General features: G+C 39.5%; 1 protein-coding gene and 1 pseudogene across 1 annotated transcript in view; one reads left to right on the forward strand and one right to left on the reverse strand.

The window, feature by feature from the left end:
• The window catches only part of PPA2 (inorganic pyrophosphatase 2), an 88,210-nt gene extending 77,763 nt beyond the window's left edge, over positions 1-10,447 (reverse strand). Inside the window, exon 1 of the mRNA XM_060654507.3 lies at positions 10,158-10,447. Coding sequence (XP_060510490.1) covers positions 10,158-10,332 — 175 coding nt within the window. The 5' untranslated portion in view covers positions 10,333-10,447. The remainder of the gene's footprint in view (positions 1-10,157) is intronic.
• Positions 10,448-15,290: 4,843 nt separating this feature from the next.
• On the forward strand, positions 15,291-15,610 carry LOC132693279 (guanine nucleotide-binding protein G(I)/G(S)/G(O) subunit gamma-10 pseudogene; annotated as a pseudogene).
• The last annotated feature ends 2,068 nt before the right edge of the window (positions 15,611-17,678 follow it).

The following is a 17,678-nucleotide window of genomic DNA, read 5'->3' on the forward strand; positions in this document are numbered from 1 at the left end:
GAAATCCTACTGTTAAGCACTTGACCGAGAGAAATGAAAACTTATGTTCACATGAAAACCTGTAAGTGAATGTTTATAGGTGGCTTTATTCAAAATCAAAACTGGAAGCAAATTAAATGTACAAATAGTAAACAGATAAACTCTGCTACACCCATATAATGGGTGTTTTACTCAATGATATATTAGTCCCAAATAAAAAAGAATGAACTATTGCCAAGTGAAAGAAGCTAGACTCAAACCATTCCATTTAGATGACATTCTGGAAAAGGCAAAACTATAGGGATAAAGAGCAGATCAGTGACTGCCAGGGCTTGAGGGTGCAGGGTAAGGGGGCTAAAGAGAGACCACAAGGAAACTATTTCGGGGTAACGAACTGTTCTATGCCTTGACTATGACAGTGTTTAAATGAATCTATATTTTATCAAAACTCAGAACTGTTCACACAAAAAAAGTGAACTAATGTATGCAATTTAAAAAATACGGAGCAAAAAAAATCGGTTAAGGAAAGTATGTATTAAAGTATAAATAAAGGGCGCCTGGGTGGCTCAGTCAGTTAAGCATCCAACTTCAGCTCAGGTCTGATCCCACCATTCGTGAGTTTGAGCCCCGCATCTGTGCTGACAGCTCAGAGCCTGGAGCCTGCTTCAGATTCTGTGTCTCCCTCTCTCTCTGCCCCTCTCCTGCTCATGTGCGCGCTCACTGTCTCTCTCTCTCAAAAATAAATAATCATTAAAAAAATTATTTTTTTAATTTAAAAAAAGTATAAATGGAAGCTCTTGTTCCAATGAGCAATCAGTCTGTAATTCTTCGCTTTAAGTCACAAAGATAAGACAGTTTTGAGAAAAATGCAATCCTTTAGCAGATTATATCAATAATTACATTTGAGACCTATCACTGTGATGGGAATTAACAATAATCCCAGCTCTAAGAATTCAGGATGTTGCACAGACCAGGGAACTTCATTATTAAAATTAAGGAAGTATAGGAAATTTGACAAAATAGCTGGGCTGCCTTTGTAATTAAGAGTGAAAAATACCTCTAGCACACTGATTTGGTGTTAAATTTCTCTAGAGCTCCAATGCTCTTGTTAACTGGGGACAAGCCCCAACAAACTAAGATTTAAGATGAATGCATGTTACTCAAGTCTGAGCGAAAAATGGGACTAGCCTAAGCTGTGATTGCTAAAAGCTAAAGATTTGTGAAGTGTGCTTAGGTACCTATCTCTTTAAATTGCAATCTAAATGTTATATTCAGGGGTGCCTGAGTGGCTCAGTCGGTTAAGCATCCAACTCTGGATTCCGCTCAGGTCATGCATGATCTCACAGTTCGAGAGATCAAGTCCTGCACTATCAGCACAGAGCCTGGTTGGGATTTTCTCTCTCCTTCTCTCTCTGTCCCTCTCCTGCACAAGCACACGTGTGTGCTGTCAAAAAATAAAAAAATACGGATGCCTGGATGGGTCAGTTGGTTAAGCATCCGACTTCAGCTCAGGTTATGATCTCACAGCTTGTGAGTTCAAGCCTCACATCAGGCTCTGTGCTGACAGCTCAGAGCCTAGAGCCTGCTTTGGATTCTATTTCCCTCTCTCTTTACCCCTCTCCCACTCATTCTCTCTCTCTCTCTCTCTCTCTCTCAAAAATAAGCATTAAAAATTAAAAAAAAATAAACTTTTAAAAACAAACATCATATTCAAACACTATGGTAATGCCAATACATATGTTTAAGTGGTATCTAATTGGCATCTTGGAACGTAAAAAGAGTTATTAGTGAATGAGTGGTCTCAGATAACCATACCTACTGGAAGCCATTTGGATCACGAAACAGTATAAATAAAAATGTACTAATGAAGAAAAAAGAATAAAAGAATTACACACACTAAAATAAAAATAAAATATGGCTTTAAATGTCAGATAATGATAATGCTTTGATGAGCAATACACCAGTAAATTCACACAGAGCAATGAATACAGAGATCAAGATCCTGACTTCTAGTTAGTGAGCTTGATAAAGTCACTCAATTTCTCTGAAACTTAATTTTCTCAATTTTTTCAATTGAGCAATGTACAATTTGTACGTAAAAGGTAATGTACTAGATGCTGGAATACAAACGTGCTAAAAGTGAGCTATATCCACAGCCAAGAAAGGGAATGCACTAAATCATCTACATAAGCATTATCCAGTAAGTGCAAAGACAAAGGTCCTCTTGGCATCATTATCAGAAAGCTAATCACTGACCTAATGCACAAAGGAACGAGAACCCATTAAAAGTTTTCTAAGGTCAGTGCTATGTTAGTATGCTCCATATAAAGAGTATGAAGAATCTCTAAAGGTAGATTTATTTTTTTTTAAGCTTATTTATTTATTTTTGAGAGGGCAAGAGAGCAAAGTGGAGAAGAGGCAGAGAGAGAGAGGGAGACACCTAAAGCAGGCTCCAGGTTCTGAGCTGTCAGCACAGAGCCCGATGCAAGCCTCAAACCCATGACCTGAGCCGAAGTCAGAAGCTCAACTGACTGAGCCACCCAGGAGCCCCTAAAAGTAGACTTAAAGATAGGTAAAATCTATCCTGATCCTCTCTATACAACAAAAAGGGTAATCTATATTATACATACGCGCCATAGAGAGATGTGGTATATGCAGCAAGCACTGTGGCAATGTATGGCACTTTGTAAAGGTAACAGAACTGAGGCACAGTACAGACAGCCCTTTCTCAGAGCCTCAGAATAATAAATTAGTAATAAATCTTGAGTGAGAACTTCATTATATGAAGTTCAGACTGGTTGTTTCTTTAGATTTAAAACCAAGTTGTTGCTATCAGTTTGCCTTTTAAATACCTATTTTGTTGTTTAAACAAAGCAATGCATGTACATCGTTAAAAAAATGACATCAGGGGGCGCCGGGTGGCTCAGTCGGTTGAGCATCGGACTTCAGCTCGGGTCATGATCTCGCGGTTTGTGAGTTCGAGCCCCGCGTCAGGCTCTGTGCTGACAGCTCAGAACCTGGAGCCTGCTTCCGATTCTGTGTCCCCCTCTCTCTCCACCCCACCCCTGCTTGTGCTCTGTCTCTGTCTTTCAAAAAATGAATAAACATAAAAAAATTAAAATTAAAAAAAAAATGACATCAGTACCCACCTCTCTCTAATTCAGATCCACTTTTAGAACAACCTACTTTCACCTCTTTAACTTACCTTAGGTCTAGTGATTATCTACATCTCCCCAAATAATATATTTGTATGATAATTTTTTACTTTACCAATTTTAGAGATTATCTACTGTTTCCAATGCTAAGAGAAAATTTTGTTTCATTTGACCCCAACGTATTCCTCTTAAATTCTCTACTGACCAATCTTAACACACTATAGCTTGATTCCAATGTTCCACCAAACACAGTATTTCTTGACCCTACTAACTGGCTTTTTACCTCATTCTCCTCATTCTTCTTTCTCTCTCCTAATTTCTATCTTCTGCATTTTCATTTTTTCTTCATTTCAAGGTGGTAAATGTTCTACAATCACACTGAATTTTCTGTGCTTTTCCTATTAGTGTATTTCCAAAATTTTTCTAATCATAGGAAAAACTTGGGAGTGCTTGTTTAAAAAAAAAAAAAGTCTTTGGACCCCCCATACCTAGGGAACCAGAATCTTTTTTCAAAAAAATTTTTAATGTTTTATTTATTTCTTTTGAGAGAGAGAAAGACAGAGAGCAAGCAAGGGGCGGGCAGAGAGAGAGGGAGACACAGAATCCAAAGCAGGCTCCAGGCTCTGAGCCGTCAACACAGTGCCAGATGCGGAGCAGCTTGAATCCACGTACTGTGAGATCATGACCTGAGCTGAAGTCAGAGGCTTAACTGACTGAGCCACCCAGGAGACCCGGGAATCAGAATCTTTTTTTTTTTTTAACGTTTATTCATATTTTGAGAGACAGAGCGTGAGTGGGGGAGGGGCAGAGAGAGAGAGGGAGACAGAATCTAAAGAAGGCTCCAGGCTCTGAACTGACAGCACAGAGCCCGACGCGGGGATGGAACTCATAGACCGTTAGATCATGACCTGAGCTGAAGTCGAACGCTTAACCGACTGAGCCAACCAGGCGGCCCCCGGGGAATCAGAATCTTAAGAAGAGATCTGGATATCTAGATTTTTAGCAAGCACCCACAAATAATTCTTACACTGAAGTAAGTTTGAGAAGCATTGTCTATGTGCTGATTTTTGGCCAAGTATAGTGTTACAGTTAAATTTCCTTTCCTGTTTGGCTTCTATTTTGACTTGTGCTTCTAATTATGTTTCTCCCATTGTCAGTCATAATCATATCTATAAATTATTCAAATGCCTCACAGATTCCACAGAGACTATGGAATTCTCTCTTTACACAGTTCCCTTTGAAATCGCTATCCTCTTGGTGCAACACGGACTGAATGCTTTTTTGGCACCCTAAGATTTTGCTTCTTTGGTCTCCAGCTCAGCTCTGTTTTCTGGACCCCATGCACTCATCCATCTTTTTTGGTTTACTTACTTGTTTTGCTGGAGCTTATCCCTAATTTGTGTTCTGTAAGAAAGGATGCATACAAGGTAAATTTCCCAAGTCCTTAAATGTCTGAAATATCTTTATTTGGTCTTCAGTCTAGATTAATGTTGTCTGGATAAATTGTAGGGGGAAAATTCTTCTCTCTCAGAATTTTTAAGGCACTACTCCAGTCTTTAAGCATTCATTTATGCTGGTAAGTCACATACCAGTTTGATTATCATTCCTTTGCAGGTGACCTGTTCTCCCTCCCTCCTCTGTCCCCAGCCCCAGGACTTTCAGAATCTTCTTTATAAAAGCCTCAGTTTTCTGAGATTTTATAATGCGTCTGGGACTAGAAATGCTTAGGTCCTTAAATTCTTAGATCTCTTCTGTTATCTATCCCTTTGTAATTACCCCTCCATTCCTTCTGACACTTGTCAGAAGTGTTGGTTGGGGTCGGTAGGAGCCTAAGTGCTAGAATGTAGAAGGCTCTGCTGGGGCAATACCATCAGGTTGTTCTACTTCCCTCCAAACACTTTCTTCAATTTCTGTAGAGGAAGCCAGCCAATCCCACAAGTCCTAAACCTGCATGGTAAGCATCTGTGTGCTATTCCATAATAAAACTTATATCGACCCCTCGATAAGTGCCACATCCCACCCACAACCACTCTGAGGTTCTGCAAGGAGCCTGGCTTCTTCTTAAACTACAGACCCTTGACACATATACTTAAGCTGGGATTTCACACATGCTGTTTCATCAATAACCACAGTTACATCTATTTTTCATGTTCCATAAATATTTTGAAATCTCCCGCTCTGATGAGTCCTTCTTATTTGTTGTTTTAGGGTTATCCTTTTTTATTCACTTACTATCAATTCAATAGGAAATTTATTAGAGGGAAAATCCAACAAACAACTGTAGTCACCCTACCATCCTGTCTTGATATTTCACTTTGTCAAAAATCAGACAGCATCCCTGAGCATAAACTAATGAATTCTTTCAGGCCCATCAATATACATACACTTGACATCGCCAATGTCAAAACTTTCCCTTCAACTAGACTGAATTGAGATTTTATTCTATTATTTTGTAAATTACCTATGTTTTTCTCTCATAACACCAAGTTGTATCAGGATCAAAGTTTATTAATGGTATTAGTAAGTTTATTAATGGTATTAGTAAATGAGAAAATGGAATGGAATGCAAAACCGGTATTTGGTTACATGTACATATACAAAATAGCTACATGGATGCCAAGTACCAACAAACTATTACATATTATTACTAAAAGCATTTCTAGAGACTTACTGGAAGCTTTAACAATGAAGAATACCAAGTACAAATAATTCTTCAATATTCACACAATAACCATAATGTTCTACATGTTCTACACAGAATTCAAATTCCATGGTATGAGCCAACTTAAAAAAAAAGGTTACAAAACTCATATATTTAAGACTCAAACACACATTGTGTGGATTATTCACAGAAAATTTTAGTAAGTTCAAATGTATGGTACATTCAACTGCAGATTCTATCACCTACCACTCAAATGATGTACTTAAAAGAAAACCAGTAGTAATTTTAACTTAAGCACATAGTTACTATAAATGATAAAATAAATTCATTCATTGTTAAAGAACTGCATGATTCATTCTCATGCTAAATAAAGCAATGTGAATTACCTACAGCATTGTTTCTCTAAATAAACCAGTCACTTGCTCCCTACTATCCCATAGTAACAAAAGTGCAAACTATGAAAAGCATAGCTTCTACTCATCTTTTGAGAAAATGTAAAAAACCTGAAATATTGAATTTTCAAGTTATTAGCAAAACAAAAACATACAGACTATCAAAGGAACATTGACATGCAGTGCTTATCTTTGGTCCCATATAAACAAGTCTAACTTCATCATGATTTCACAATTAATTCAAAAGACTGCAGGGCAGTATCCATTAAAACTGAGGCCTAGGAATTAATACATCGAGACATATTCAAAAGATTCAATTTTATCCGCATCCTGTTGTTTTCACCCTTCACAGATTATGACAAGAATTTTGGTCTTATATCTTGAACTCAAAAAAAAAAAAAAAGGAAATAACATAAGTTAAATATTTACCATATGCCATGTGTGCGACACTGATCATATTTACACATTTAACTACCACAGCAGTTCTATAATATTATTAGCATTATCCCCATTTTGCTGATGGAGAAATTGAGCTGAGGCCCAAGACCATTAAGACATGCCTATTAGTGTAGAATTGTTTCTTTGATACACACATGCTTTGGGAAGTTTCAGAAATCATCTCACCCAGTGCTTCCCCAACTTAATTCCATAAAACTCTGGAGTCACTATGATATTAACAAATGTGATGAGAAATAAGGGCTCTAGGAGTCAAAATTTTAGGACAAGTTACTTCACATCAGAACTTCCCAGAACTTTAATACGCACACTGTGACTCTCCAAGATGGTGATAAAATGGGAAGTGTTCTGCTCATTTATTAAACCATGAAGCCCTCTGTTTAAAGAAACCTAATAATAAACTATGGTACATCTGTGCTCAACTCGGCACAGTTTGGGAAATGATCATCTAGTCCAATTTCCTCTTTCTATAGTTTAAAAAAATGAATTACAGATAAGTTAAATGACTCACTCAAGGCCACACAGAAAGTTAATAAAGGGACAGGGCTGGCACCAAAGGGGCCTGGTGATTCCCTGCAAGATCCCTTTTCCTCTACATCATTCTGTCTCACTTCACTACTGTTTCTAAAAAGTCCACACTAATTAAAAAGGAAAAAACAAAGAAAGTATTAAAGTTATCATTTATTCTGATTCTTCTGAATAGCAGTAAAGAGAAAGCATTTGCAGATATGAAGCTCAAAAATGGTCTACCTCCCAATGCAGTAGTATTTCAGGGAATTGGGATATATTTGGAAATGTGGGAAATGATTCCACTGTAATAATGCTGAATAACACTTTTCAGCCAAGTGTTTATTTTTTTTAATGCTTTTTTTTTTTTTTTTTTGAGAGAGAGAGACAGAGCATGAGTTGGGGAGGGGCAGAGAGAGAGAGAGGGAGACACAGAATCCCAAGCAGGCTCCAAGTTCTGAGCTGTCAGCTCATAGTCTGACATGGGGCTTGAACCCACGAACCACGAGATCATGACCTGAGCCGAAGTAAGACGCTTAACAGAATGAGCCACCCAGGCGCCCCTCATATTTTTCTTTGAAGTCACGTACAACTACACTCTACTACTGCATATAGACACTGCCAGAGTTCAAAATACCCAATCTGAGACCATCCTTAAAAGGAGCAATGTGTTCACTGTTTTCCTCGTACTCCCTCACACTGAAGGGGTTTCCTTTCACTTTTCCTACCCCTGCCAGCAAGCAGTACACAGTCCTGGGCCAAGGATGCCATCTGGTGTTTTGGTTCAGGAACTGTTTAACCCCACATAACCTTCCAATTACAACCTCACCACCTGGCCCCTCCCCCAAACCACCCTTCCTTCCAATTCTTGCACATTTACCTCAGGAAACCTTTTTTCTTGTTTTCTGTCATTTATCCTAACTGGGTAAAAAAGATATCTCTGGCGTTCTAGTTAAGGACAACTCATGAGTCTGAAATACACTTGTAGCTAGAGAAACCAACCATGGTGAGTGGCCAATTCCGCCCTGGAGATGGCCTAATAGAGGCCCTGTCCAAGAGAGAATGTCAGAATATCTAATATTGATCCAACACCTTCAATCAATGAATGGCAGCACCAACAAGGACCTTGAAGATCAAACGCTAGGTCAACTGCATTATTTTACAACTAAAGACACTGGCCCTGTATGAAATGAAGCAATCACCTGCCCAAATAACAGGAAGTGAGAGCTCATACCGCAAAGTCAGGATTAAGGACTCTCTATTCCAAAGCCAGGAGTCAGTCAACTATGTCATATACTCTAGGCTCCTCAAGATATTTTTTCTCAGCCAACATGCAAGTAAAATATTTTTCAGTGTCTTTATATTTTCCTTAATTACTATATAATATAATAATGTAATATATTGGTATTATGACTCTCATGAAAGCAGGGCCCGTAATGAAAATCTCCCCAGTGCCATGTCTAACAGTGTCTAGCACACTTCATAAATACATACTGACGTTTTTGGTCTACTATTAACTGTACTTCTTGCAAATCTAGAATAATTTTACCATGCCATGTATGTTAGACAAGCTTTTATCTACTCAAAAACCTAAATGCCATTTCATAACACTCTTTCAATAGAAAACGGTGCCCAAAGTCATCACATCATACATAACCTTTGGGAACACATCCATTCAGAAACTTGGGACTTCTTGTTAAGGGTTCCTCTCCACCTGATCAGTCTTGACTAAACAAGGATGTAAAAAAAAATATGTACCAACGAGGAAAAAAGCAACCAATTTTGAAGAATATGGGTATTTCACTATCAGTTGCATCATAATCCTAAGAGTATACAAATTCAGTTTCCTTTTCCATAAAATACCCTTCGACGCTAAGTTCAGTTAAGGATACGTGTAAACATTTTATAAATTACATGTATCAATGAGACAAGTATTATTAATAATAATTTATATTCTATACACTCTGACTAATCACTACATACACTTCACCATGTAATCTTTACAGTCCTGTTTCACAGATAAGACAAAAAACAAGGCGTAGCAAAGTCAGAAACTCATCAGAGGTCACAGAGCCAAGAGCTGAAAAATCCAGGATTCGGGCTTAAATCTGAAAGCCTCCAAAGCTGGTACTCCTACGAGATGGGCGGTCAGGCAAGGCCGACTTCACAGAAAGAGTACTCCTACCCTTAGGGCTCTGAAATCAATGAGGCATGAAAGCAACTCGACCAACCTCGCTATTTTCACGTTATTGCTAACCTACACGGTGCAACGTGGGGCTGCAAAGAAAAATGAGAATAACGGGAACCGGGGTCATTTTCCGACTTGGCCGGCCAGCTCAGCGCCCCGCAATTCGTGTCGCCCTCTGGGGCTTGTTCAATGTGAGGAGGACACTGGCTACCCTGAGGCCCACTAGGCTCTTGACGCAGCACAGCATTCAAAGTGCCAACCTGTGAGTATTAATTCATGCTTCTGAGACAAGATCCTTGGCCAGAGTCGCCCCAGAAAAAGACCCACGGGACGAGACACTTCCAAAGTTCTGCCTGCCTCTCCAACTGCAGGCGGCCCTCCCCGGGAGGAGGAGCTTGATTACGCGCCCGAGAAAGCCGTCCAGAGGGCGGATTCTGCGTTTCCCTCCCACGACTAAATTACGTTGAGCCCGGAATGGCGGCAGGGACTCGCCTAAGGCTGCGCGGCCGCAGCGGGGTACCGCGGGCGCCCCTGCGCGCTCCGCGCCCGGCTCGGAGAGGGCGGTTGGCCGCGCCCAGGGCGACTCGGCGCTGCGCCGCCGGCTGCGCTGCGTCTCTGCGCTCCTCATTTGGGGGTTGGGTTCACCGTCCCCTTCGCTGGCTGCTCCGTGGCTCTGCGCGGGCCCCCGCGTGCGGGCAGGCGGCCTGGGCCGCTCGGCCACCCAAAGGAAGGAGGGAGGAGGCCGCGCGGACCATACAGGCTCCAGCCCGAGCCTCCTCTAGGCGCGCCGTCCGCGGGAGTCCCCGCGAGCTACTTACTGAAGAAGAGGCGGTAATCGGGGGTGTAGGGCTGGCCGCGCTCCTCCGTGCGGTAGAGGGCCATGGCGCGGTGCGGCCCGGGCCCTGTACTCGTAACCGGGGGCAAGCGGGCAGCAGCTGGGGCCCACGCGCGCCAGCCCCAACCCGTGCGCAGGAGCGGCAGCAGCACGCGCATGGCGTAGACGGCGGTCCGGCTCTGCGCTGGGCGGTGCTGGGGTCCTGGAAGAGCCTCGCGCCGGCGTCCCCTACTGGCCGGAGTCAACACTCTGGCCCCGGGTCTGGATCTGGATCCCCCACCCAGCCAATCTCTGTTTGGAGAAACGGGAGAAATGGGAGTGCCCAGCAAATTGCACTAAGGTACACTGTATATGAGCAGTGAGGTCAGGGTTCAAAGGTAAACAAGACAGCGTCCAGCACCCCTGAGGAGCTCATGGTCACTTATTAATGTGTATATGCTTTCGTGCCTTCACCAATCCAGTCAATATTTACTGTCATAATATTATCTTTATTATAATGATATATTGAGTGATAATTATGTGCCAGGCATCCTGTCCAATGTAGGAGACAAGCATCACACACACAAAAACATCGTAAGAATGATCAGACCTCCTTGTGAAGATTTGACCTTGACACTGACTTCTAGAGCAAAAAAAATAACATTAACTTCTTCTGTGCAAAGATGTTTGTATCATCAATGCTATCTCCTGCATGAAGCCTTTCCTATTTAACCAAACTAAAGGTGATTTAGCCTTTCTTTTTCCTATATTTTCACTTCTACAGTGGCACTTGGTACTGTACCCAGGTCTTTGTAAACATATTTCACCCTGACCAACCCACTGGATTGTTAATGTGCTAAACACTTAGGAATTAAGATTTAGTATCCTTGCTGGTTGTGGCAGCATGCCCTGCATAAAATAATGGCTCCTTTGTCGTGGCGGCAAATTGCTCCTGGAAGTCCCTTTTTACCAAATTTTTCTATTAGCATATGAAATTCTAGTTATTCACTTTCCAGAAAAACTTGTGAAAACAGTTGTTGCTAAGTGGTATCTCCACATTCTTTCCCCATCTCAATTCAGATGAGCTTCCTCCACCTTCTTAAGATCATCAATGTCCTCCTTGTCAATATAAAGTTCAATTCTCACAAATCAAAGAGAGAATCCAGAAGAAAGAATTAAAAAAGTTTTTTTCATTAGAAATTAAAACTTAATGTTAAATATCTGTTATTCAGTTAAAAGTGAAAGCAAAAAGAGTAGCAGTTTTACAGAAAGAGGCAAAAAAATGCATTTAAGATCTTTGTGAAAACTAAGTGAAATGGTTTTAATGAAAAGAGAAGGCATTTTTAAAATCATCTCTTAAAGCACTGTAATAAAAATTGGCTTCTAAGTGAACTGTTCCTGTGCTAAATGAATACATAAATTCATGAAAAATATAATTCTAACTTAAAATCACGCCTCTTACAAGACAAACATCTTTGCACAGATTGTTAATTAAGTTACATTGATTAAGTCATGATTATGGATCTGATTCCAGTCTAAACTAGTTTTTTTTCCCTCTGTTCTATAGCTACAAGTACATCCCCTGGTTCTCGATGTTAACAAGATAGACAAGATTTTTAAAAAATTGGCTGAAACAAACCTTTACTTACAAAATTCTGTAGGCAGAAATGTTACCAAGATGGCTCTATAGCTGTCATGTAACTTTATAGAGAGAGAATAATACTTATATCTAGATGGTGGTCGGGATTTTGATCAACATAAATGTCTGGAGGTAGGTGAAACAGAGCTCTCCCATATTAGAGACCCAAGTTACTTCTATTCCGTTGCTCTTCTGTGTTTGATTTCCATTGCTAAGGTCACCCTAATAGTTTAAAATGACTACTACAGCTCCAGCCATCACATCTTCATTTCACCTAGTAAGAAAGGAGGAAAAAAAACAAAAACAAAAAGAAGGGTGTGCCCCTTCCCCTAAGAACACATCCCAGAAACTATATATACTACTTTTACTTGCATTGCATTGAGCAGCACTTAGTCTATGGGCCACAACTAACTATAAACTAGGAGCCTTTTTTCTGGGTCATCAGAGGCCTAGATACAAAGTAGGAGCCATACTACTACAGACGAAGGGAAAAATGAATAATGGAGGACAAACTTCAGTCTGCCACAAATGTCATTTTCTTTCCCAACAGTCCAACTTCCTTGGAAAGGTCTGTGGGAATTCTACATATTTCTACTGCAACTGTGAACTGAGTTCACATTCTTTGCTACTGAGCACCTGAGTTCTTTCAATATCACAAGAATTATTTCAGGACAGTTAAAATTACAAGACTGGTCTACCCAATTTCCAGAAAGGATCTCTAGAAGATATTGTTAATAACCATTTAGATTCTCTACTTAGATTGTAGATCATAAAATGTTTTTGTCAACAGTGGTGGCTTTGTAATGTGTCAGCTTCCTTAAGCTAATCTGTAGGGCGGGCTCTCCCGTAAAAGGTCGGGGCGGGGAGTTTCTTTTGTGCATACATCACAGTGGCTGTATAATTTTATTGTTTCCTCATGTAGAAAAAAAAGCTTAACTGTTCTATTAACTTTTGAAGTTCAGATGTTTCAACAAGACAAACCCCACTGAGACAAAATTGTGGGCTATTTTCTAATGATCTATAGATTCTCAGAATAAGATTAAACCCCACAGAATATTCTGGAGCTTAAGTAGCTCCAGTTAGAATTGTCAGAGTATAACCAAAATCACTGGGCCTTTATACTCCAGTAATTGGATATGGGCTTCCCTGGAAAGGGTATGACATGGGCAAAGCAGCTAAGGCCATCCCTAAGAAGGCTGACAACTAAAGTGAAAGACTTTCGTTAAAGATGGTACAAAACCAGTGTTTTCCACAGCTGTGAAACTGTGCTAGAGATAGGAGTTGGAGCTAGACAAAAATGAGATAGTGATCCCAGTTCTGTTTTTGCTTTTAGCATTGGTAAGTGTAATACAAAGTCTAACTTGGATAGAGTTGTCATTTTCTGAAATGCTGAATTATCCTAATGGGAAATAAAAGAATTTTGGACTTGTGGAGTAGTCATTTATGTGTGATATTTTGTAAAAACAGCATATGTCTCTCAAATTCATTATTATCCTTACCTATAACAGGTAAATAAACAGATTTAAAAATGTACTAGTTGCCATTGCTCGTGCTTGCGAGCCAATCAAAATATGACAGGGGCCCTTGGGTGGCTCAGTATGTTAAGCATCCGACTCTTGGTTTCAGCTCAGGTCATTATCTCGTGGTTGGTGAGTTCAAGCCCTGCATTGGGCTCTGCGCTGACAGTGTGGAGCCTGCTTGGGATATTCTCTCTCTCTCTCTCTCTCTCTCCTCTCTCCTCTCTCTCTCTCTCTCTCTCTCTGTTCCTCCCCTACACATGCTCTCTCTCTCTGTCCCTCCCCTACACATGCTCTCTAAATAAATAAATAAATAAATAAATAAATAAATAAATTTTGTAAAAAAGTGGTTTAATACATACACACACACACACAAAGAACTCTTAAAAATAAGAAAATAAACAATTTTAACAATGAGTAAAAGAGGGGCACGTGGGTGGCTCAGTCAGTTAAGCAACAGATTCTTGATTTCCACTCAGGTTATGATCTCATGGTCGTGAGACTGAGTCCCATGTTGGGCTCTGTGCTGAGCAAGGAGCCTGCTTAATATTCTTTCTCCCTCTACCCCTCCCCCCTTGCACTCCCTCTCAAAAACAAAACAAATAAATAAAAATAAAAATGGGTAAAAGAACAAAATAGAAATACTACAAAGTGATTGAATAAGTTTGTGGGTGATAGAGGCTAATAGTCCCCCAACATCAGTACTCCCCTTCTTTTATAACAAAATAATTTTTTACTTTTCCAAATAAGAACTGTACTTTCCAGCTTCCCTTACAATAGGTATGAGCATGTAACTAAAGTCCACCAGTGGGATATCTAGGAACATTCTTCAGTAAAATGTGGTGTACATATATACATAACAATATTATTCAGTCATGAGAAAGAAGGGAATCCTGAAATTTGTGGCAACATGGATGGACCTTGAAGGCATTATGCTAAGTGAAATAAGCCAGGCAGAGACAAATACTTCATGATCTCATTTATATGAGCAATATTTTTAAAAAGGAGGTGAAGCAAACTCAGGAAGAGTAGAATGTAGCTGCCAGAGACTAGCAGGTGGAGGAAATAGGGAGATGGTGGTCAAAAGGTACAAATTATAAGTTCTAGGGATGTAACGTACAGTATGACGACTATACTTAGTAATCATTATATACTTGAAAACTGCTAACAGAATAGCAAGAGATCTTAAATGTTTGCACCACACACACAAAAAAAGATAATTATGTCAGGAGATGAAGCTATTAACTAAGCTTATTTTGGTAATCATTTTGCAATACACACACACACACACACACACACACACATATATATATATATATATATATATATGCAATATACACGTATCAAATCGTCACACTAGACACCTTAAACTTACACGATGCTATATATCAATTATAGCTCAATAAAGCTAGGGTGGGGAAAATAAGGAGGCAGGTAGATCATCCTTTACCTTTTCCTCTTCATCATTTCTTGCATTCTGTTACTTAGAACTTGGATGCTCCCTTGTCCATGAAGATAAGGGTCACACCTTTGAGGAATGGAGCTGTGAACTGAAAGGAGCTTGTTTGTACCCCACAGGACTTTGTGGAGCAGAGCTACCGTATTAGCTCTAGAACACATATCCCTGGACTTCTACATGAGAGACAAATAAATATCTTATTTAAACCACCAATATTCTTTTTTTGTTTCTGTTTTCTGGTTCTCCCAGCTGAATTTAATTCTCATCTTAATTTTCTTCTTTTTGCAAAACAAAATTTGTTAGGAGAAATTCAGACTAATTGAAGACCGACCCCCACTTTACTACCTATCTAATTTCATTCAAAATATTGTGAAAATATTCCATGAACTGTTACTTATCAAGTATTTAAACTAAGTTACTTGTATTACTAAGGGAAAAAATATGTAATGATTTCAACTCTAAAAGCCAAATGAAATGATATTACAAGAGAACTTTAGGCCCTCGGAGCCCGGCGCGGCCGTCATGTCTTCAGGGGCCTGCGTGAACAGCCTTCCACACTGGGTGGAGCAGCTCAAGCTGGTGGAGAGGGTCAAGGGCTCACAGGCAGCTGCAGAGCTTCAACAGTTACCTGTGCGCCGAATGCCTGCAAGGGTGCCCTGTAAGTTTAAGGTGTTCCATCTGGAAGCAACGCCTTCCAGGAGCCCAGATCCTGTGCTTTATCCTAAAGGCTGTAGGGAAGAAGTTCACTAGGGAATGCTTTTAAGCACAAAGTGATGAATAGCTGCCTCCAAGTCACAAGAAAACACTTTTCTCCAGCCAAATGACTTTAGATATTTCAGACCTTTCCTGTGGCCTGGTGCTATAGCCAAAATTCTATAAAAATTGATGAATTTTTCCACTCAGATAAGGAGACTGGGTGAAGGAGTAGACTTTAAGTAATAATGGCCTGAGTTCTTCTCAGGCCATTTTATTCTATAAAATAAAGTTCTTTTATATGTAAGACAAACAAAAATGTTACCACCAAATACACCTCTTTCATAAGCGAATTACTGGTGTTTCTATATGCCTGGAATATTATGTTCATTTTATTTACTGGATGTTTACATTTTGGGAAGGAAAACATTTTTGTTTGTTAAAAAATTGAATATTTATAATTTGTTGTTCTTAAGATTTTTATAGCATATCAAAACTTGTTCATTTCTTGTGAATTTACAGTTTCTACATGAAGACAAACAAGTATAGAAGAGGGGGAAGAATAGGCTTTATCAATCAAATGACGTCTGATTTTTCTATTTTTTTAAAATGTTTATTTATTTTTGAAGGAGAGACAGAGTGTGAGTGGGGGAGGGGCAGAGAGAGAGAGGCAGACACAGAATCCCAAGCAGGCTCCAGGCTCTGAGCTGTCAGCACAGAGCTCAACTCAGGGCTAGAACTCACAAGCTGTGAGATCATGACCTGAGCCAAAGTCAGACGCTTAACTGACTGAGCCACTCAGGCGCCCCATGGTCTGATTTTTCTAAATGAGAAGACTATTTTATTTGTAACACTAAACATCGAAGCTATTTCTTAGCAAACTTGTTATGGAAAGATTCATGTTGGGTTGTGTATTAGATTGCCCCATCCTGTGTGTGAAGCAGAGTTGGTCTTTGTCTTCTTAAGTTCCTCTATTTTATAGTTGTGGTTGTACTTAAACAAATTTTTAAAAAGGAAAAAAAAAAACCTTACATTATGTATTTAAAAAGATGTTTAAATGTGATCTTCGCAACATTTTAAAAATGATTAAAAACAAAATAATGTGAAAATACTACAGCCTAAATGAATTTTTAATGTCACAGGTAGGTTTTACTTTGATGATGTGCCTTTGATTTAATCTGGGACACTTTTAAAAGGATACTTTATTTGTGTTTGTCATGATCTTTGATGAGCTTGGAAATAAAAACTTCTGCTTAATTCATCATTTTTTTTAAAAAAGAGAATTTTAGTTGAAATCTTAAGCAGATTGGCAGAAAATTTTTACAAAACACATATCTAATAAGAATCGTATCCAAAATATACCCGAAAAACTCAAAACTCAAAATGAGAAAACAAATAACCAAATGAAAAATAGGGAAAAGCCCCAAAGAGACACATCACTGTAGAAGATATGCAATGGAAATTTGCATATGAAAAGACACTCTACATCGTTAGTCATTGGGGAAATACAAATTAAATCCACAATGAGATATCACTATCTCAGAATAGCTGACATTCGAAACACTGACAACACCAACTGCTTCCAGGATGTGGAGCAACAGGAAATCTCATTAATTGCTATTAAGAACAGAAAATGCTACAGCTACGTTGGAAGACAATTTGGCGGTTTCTTACAAAACTGAACGTAGTCTTACTATACATGTCAGTAGTCATGTTGCTTGGTATTTATCAAATGAACTGAAAACTTATGTCCACATGACAACCTACAGATGGATGTTTATAGCAGCTTTATTCATAATTGCCCAAACTGGGAAGCAACCAATATGCCCTTCAATAGGTAATAGGTAAATAAACTGTGGCCCATCAGGACAGTGCCAAAAAGGAAATGAGCTATCAAGCCATGAAGAGACATGCAGAAACTTTAAATGCATGTTACTAAGTAAAAGAAACCAATCGTAAAAGGCTACATACTATATGATTCCAACTGTACGAATTCTGGAAAAGACAAAACTGTGGAGACAATAAAAGGATCAGTGGTCGCCAGAGGTTGGGGTTGGAGGGAGGGATGAACCGGTAGAGCACAGAGGATTTTTAAGGCAGTGCAACTGCTCTCTGTGATTCCATAATGATGGATGCATGTCATTATGAGCCAACTCAGCCCTCCAGCCAACCTAGTAGTCTTCAAACCTTAGCAAACAACCTTAACCTGCGTGACTG

The sequence above is a fragment of the Panthera onca genome, chromosome B1, assembly GCF_046562875.1.
Source record: "Panthera onca isolate mPanOnc1 chromosome B1, mPanOnc1 haplotype 2, whole genome shotgun sequence".
In the NCBI taxonomy this organism is placed as follows: Eukaryota; Metazoa; Chordata; class Mammalia; order Carnivora; family Felidae; genus Panthera; species Panthera onca.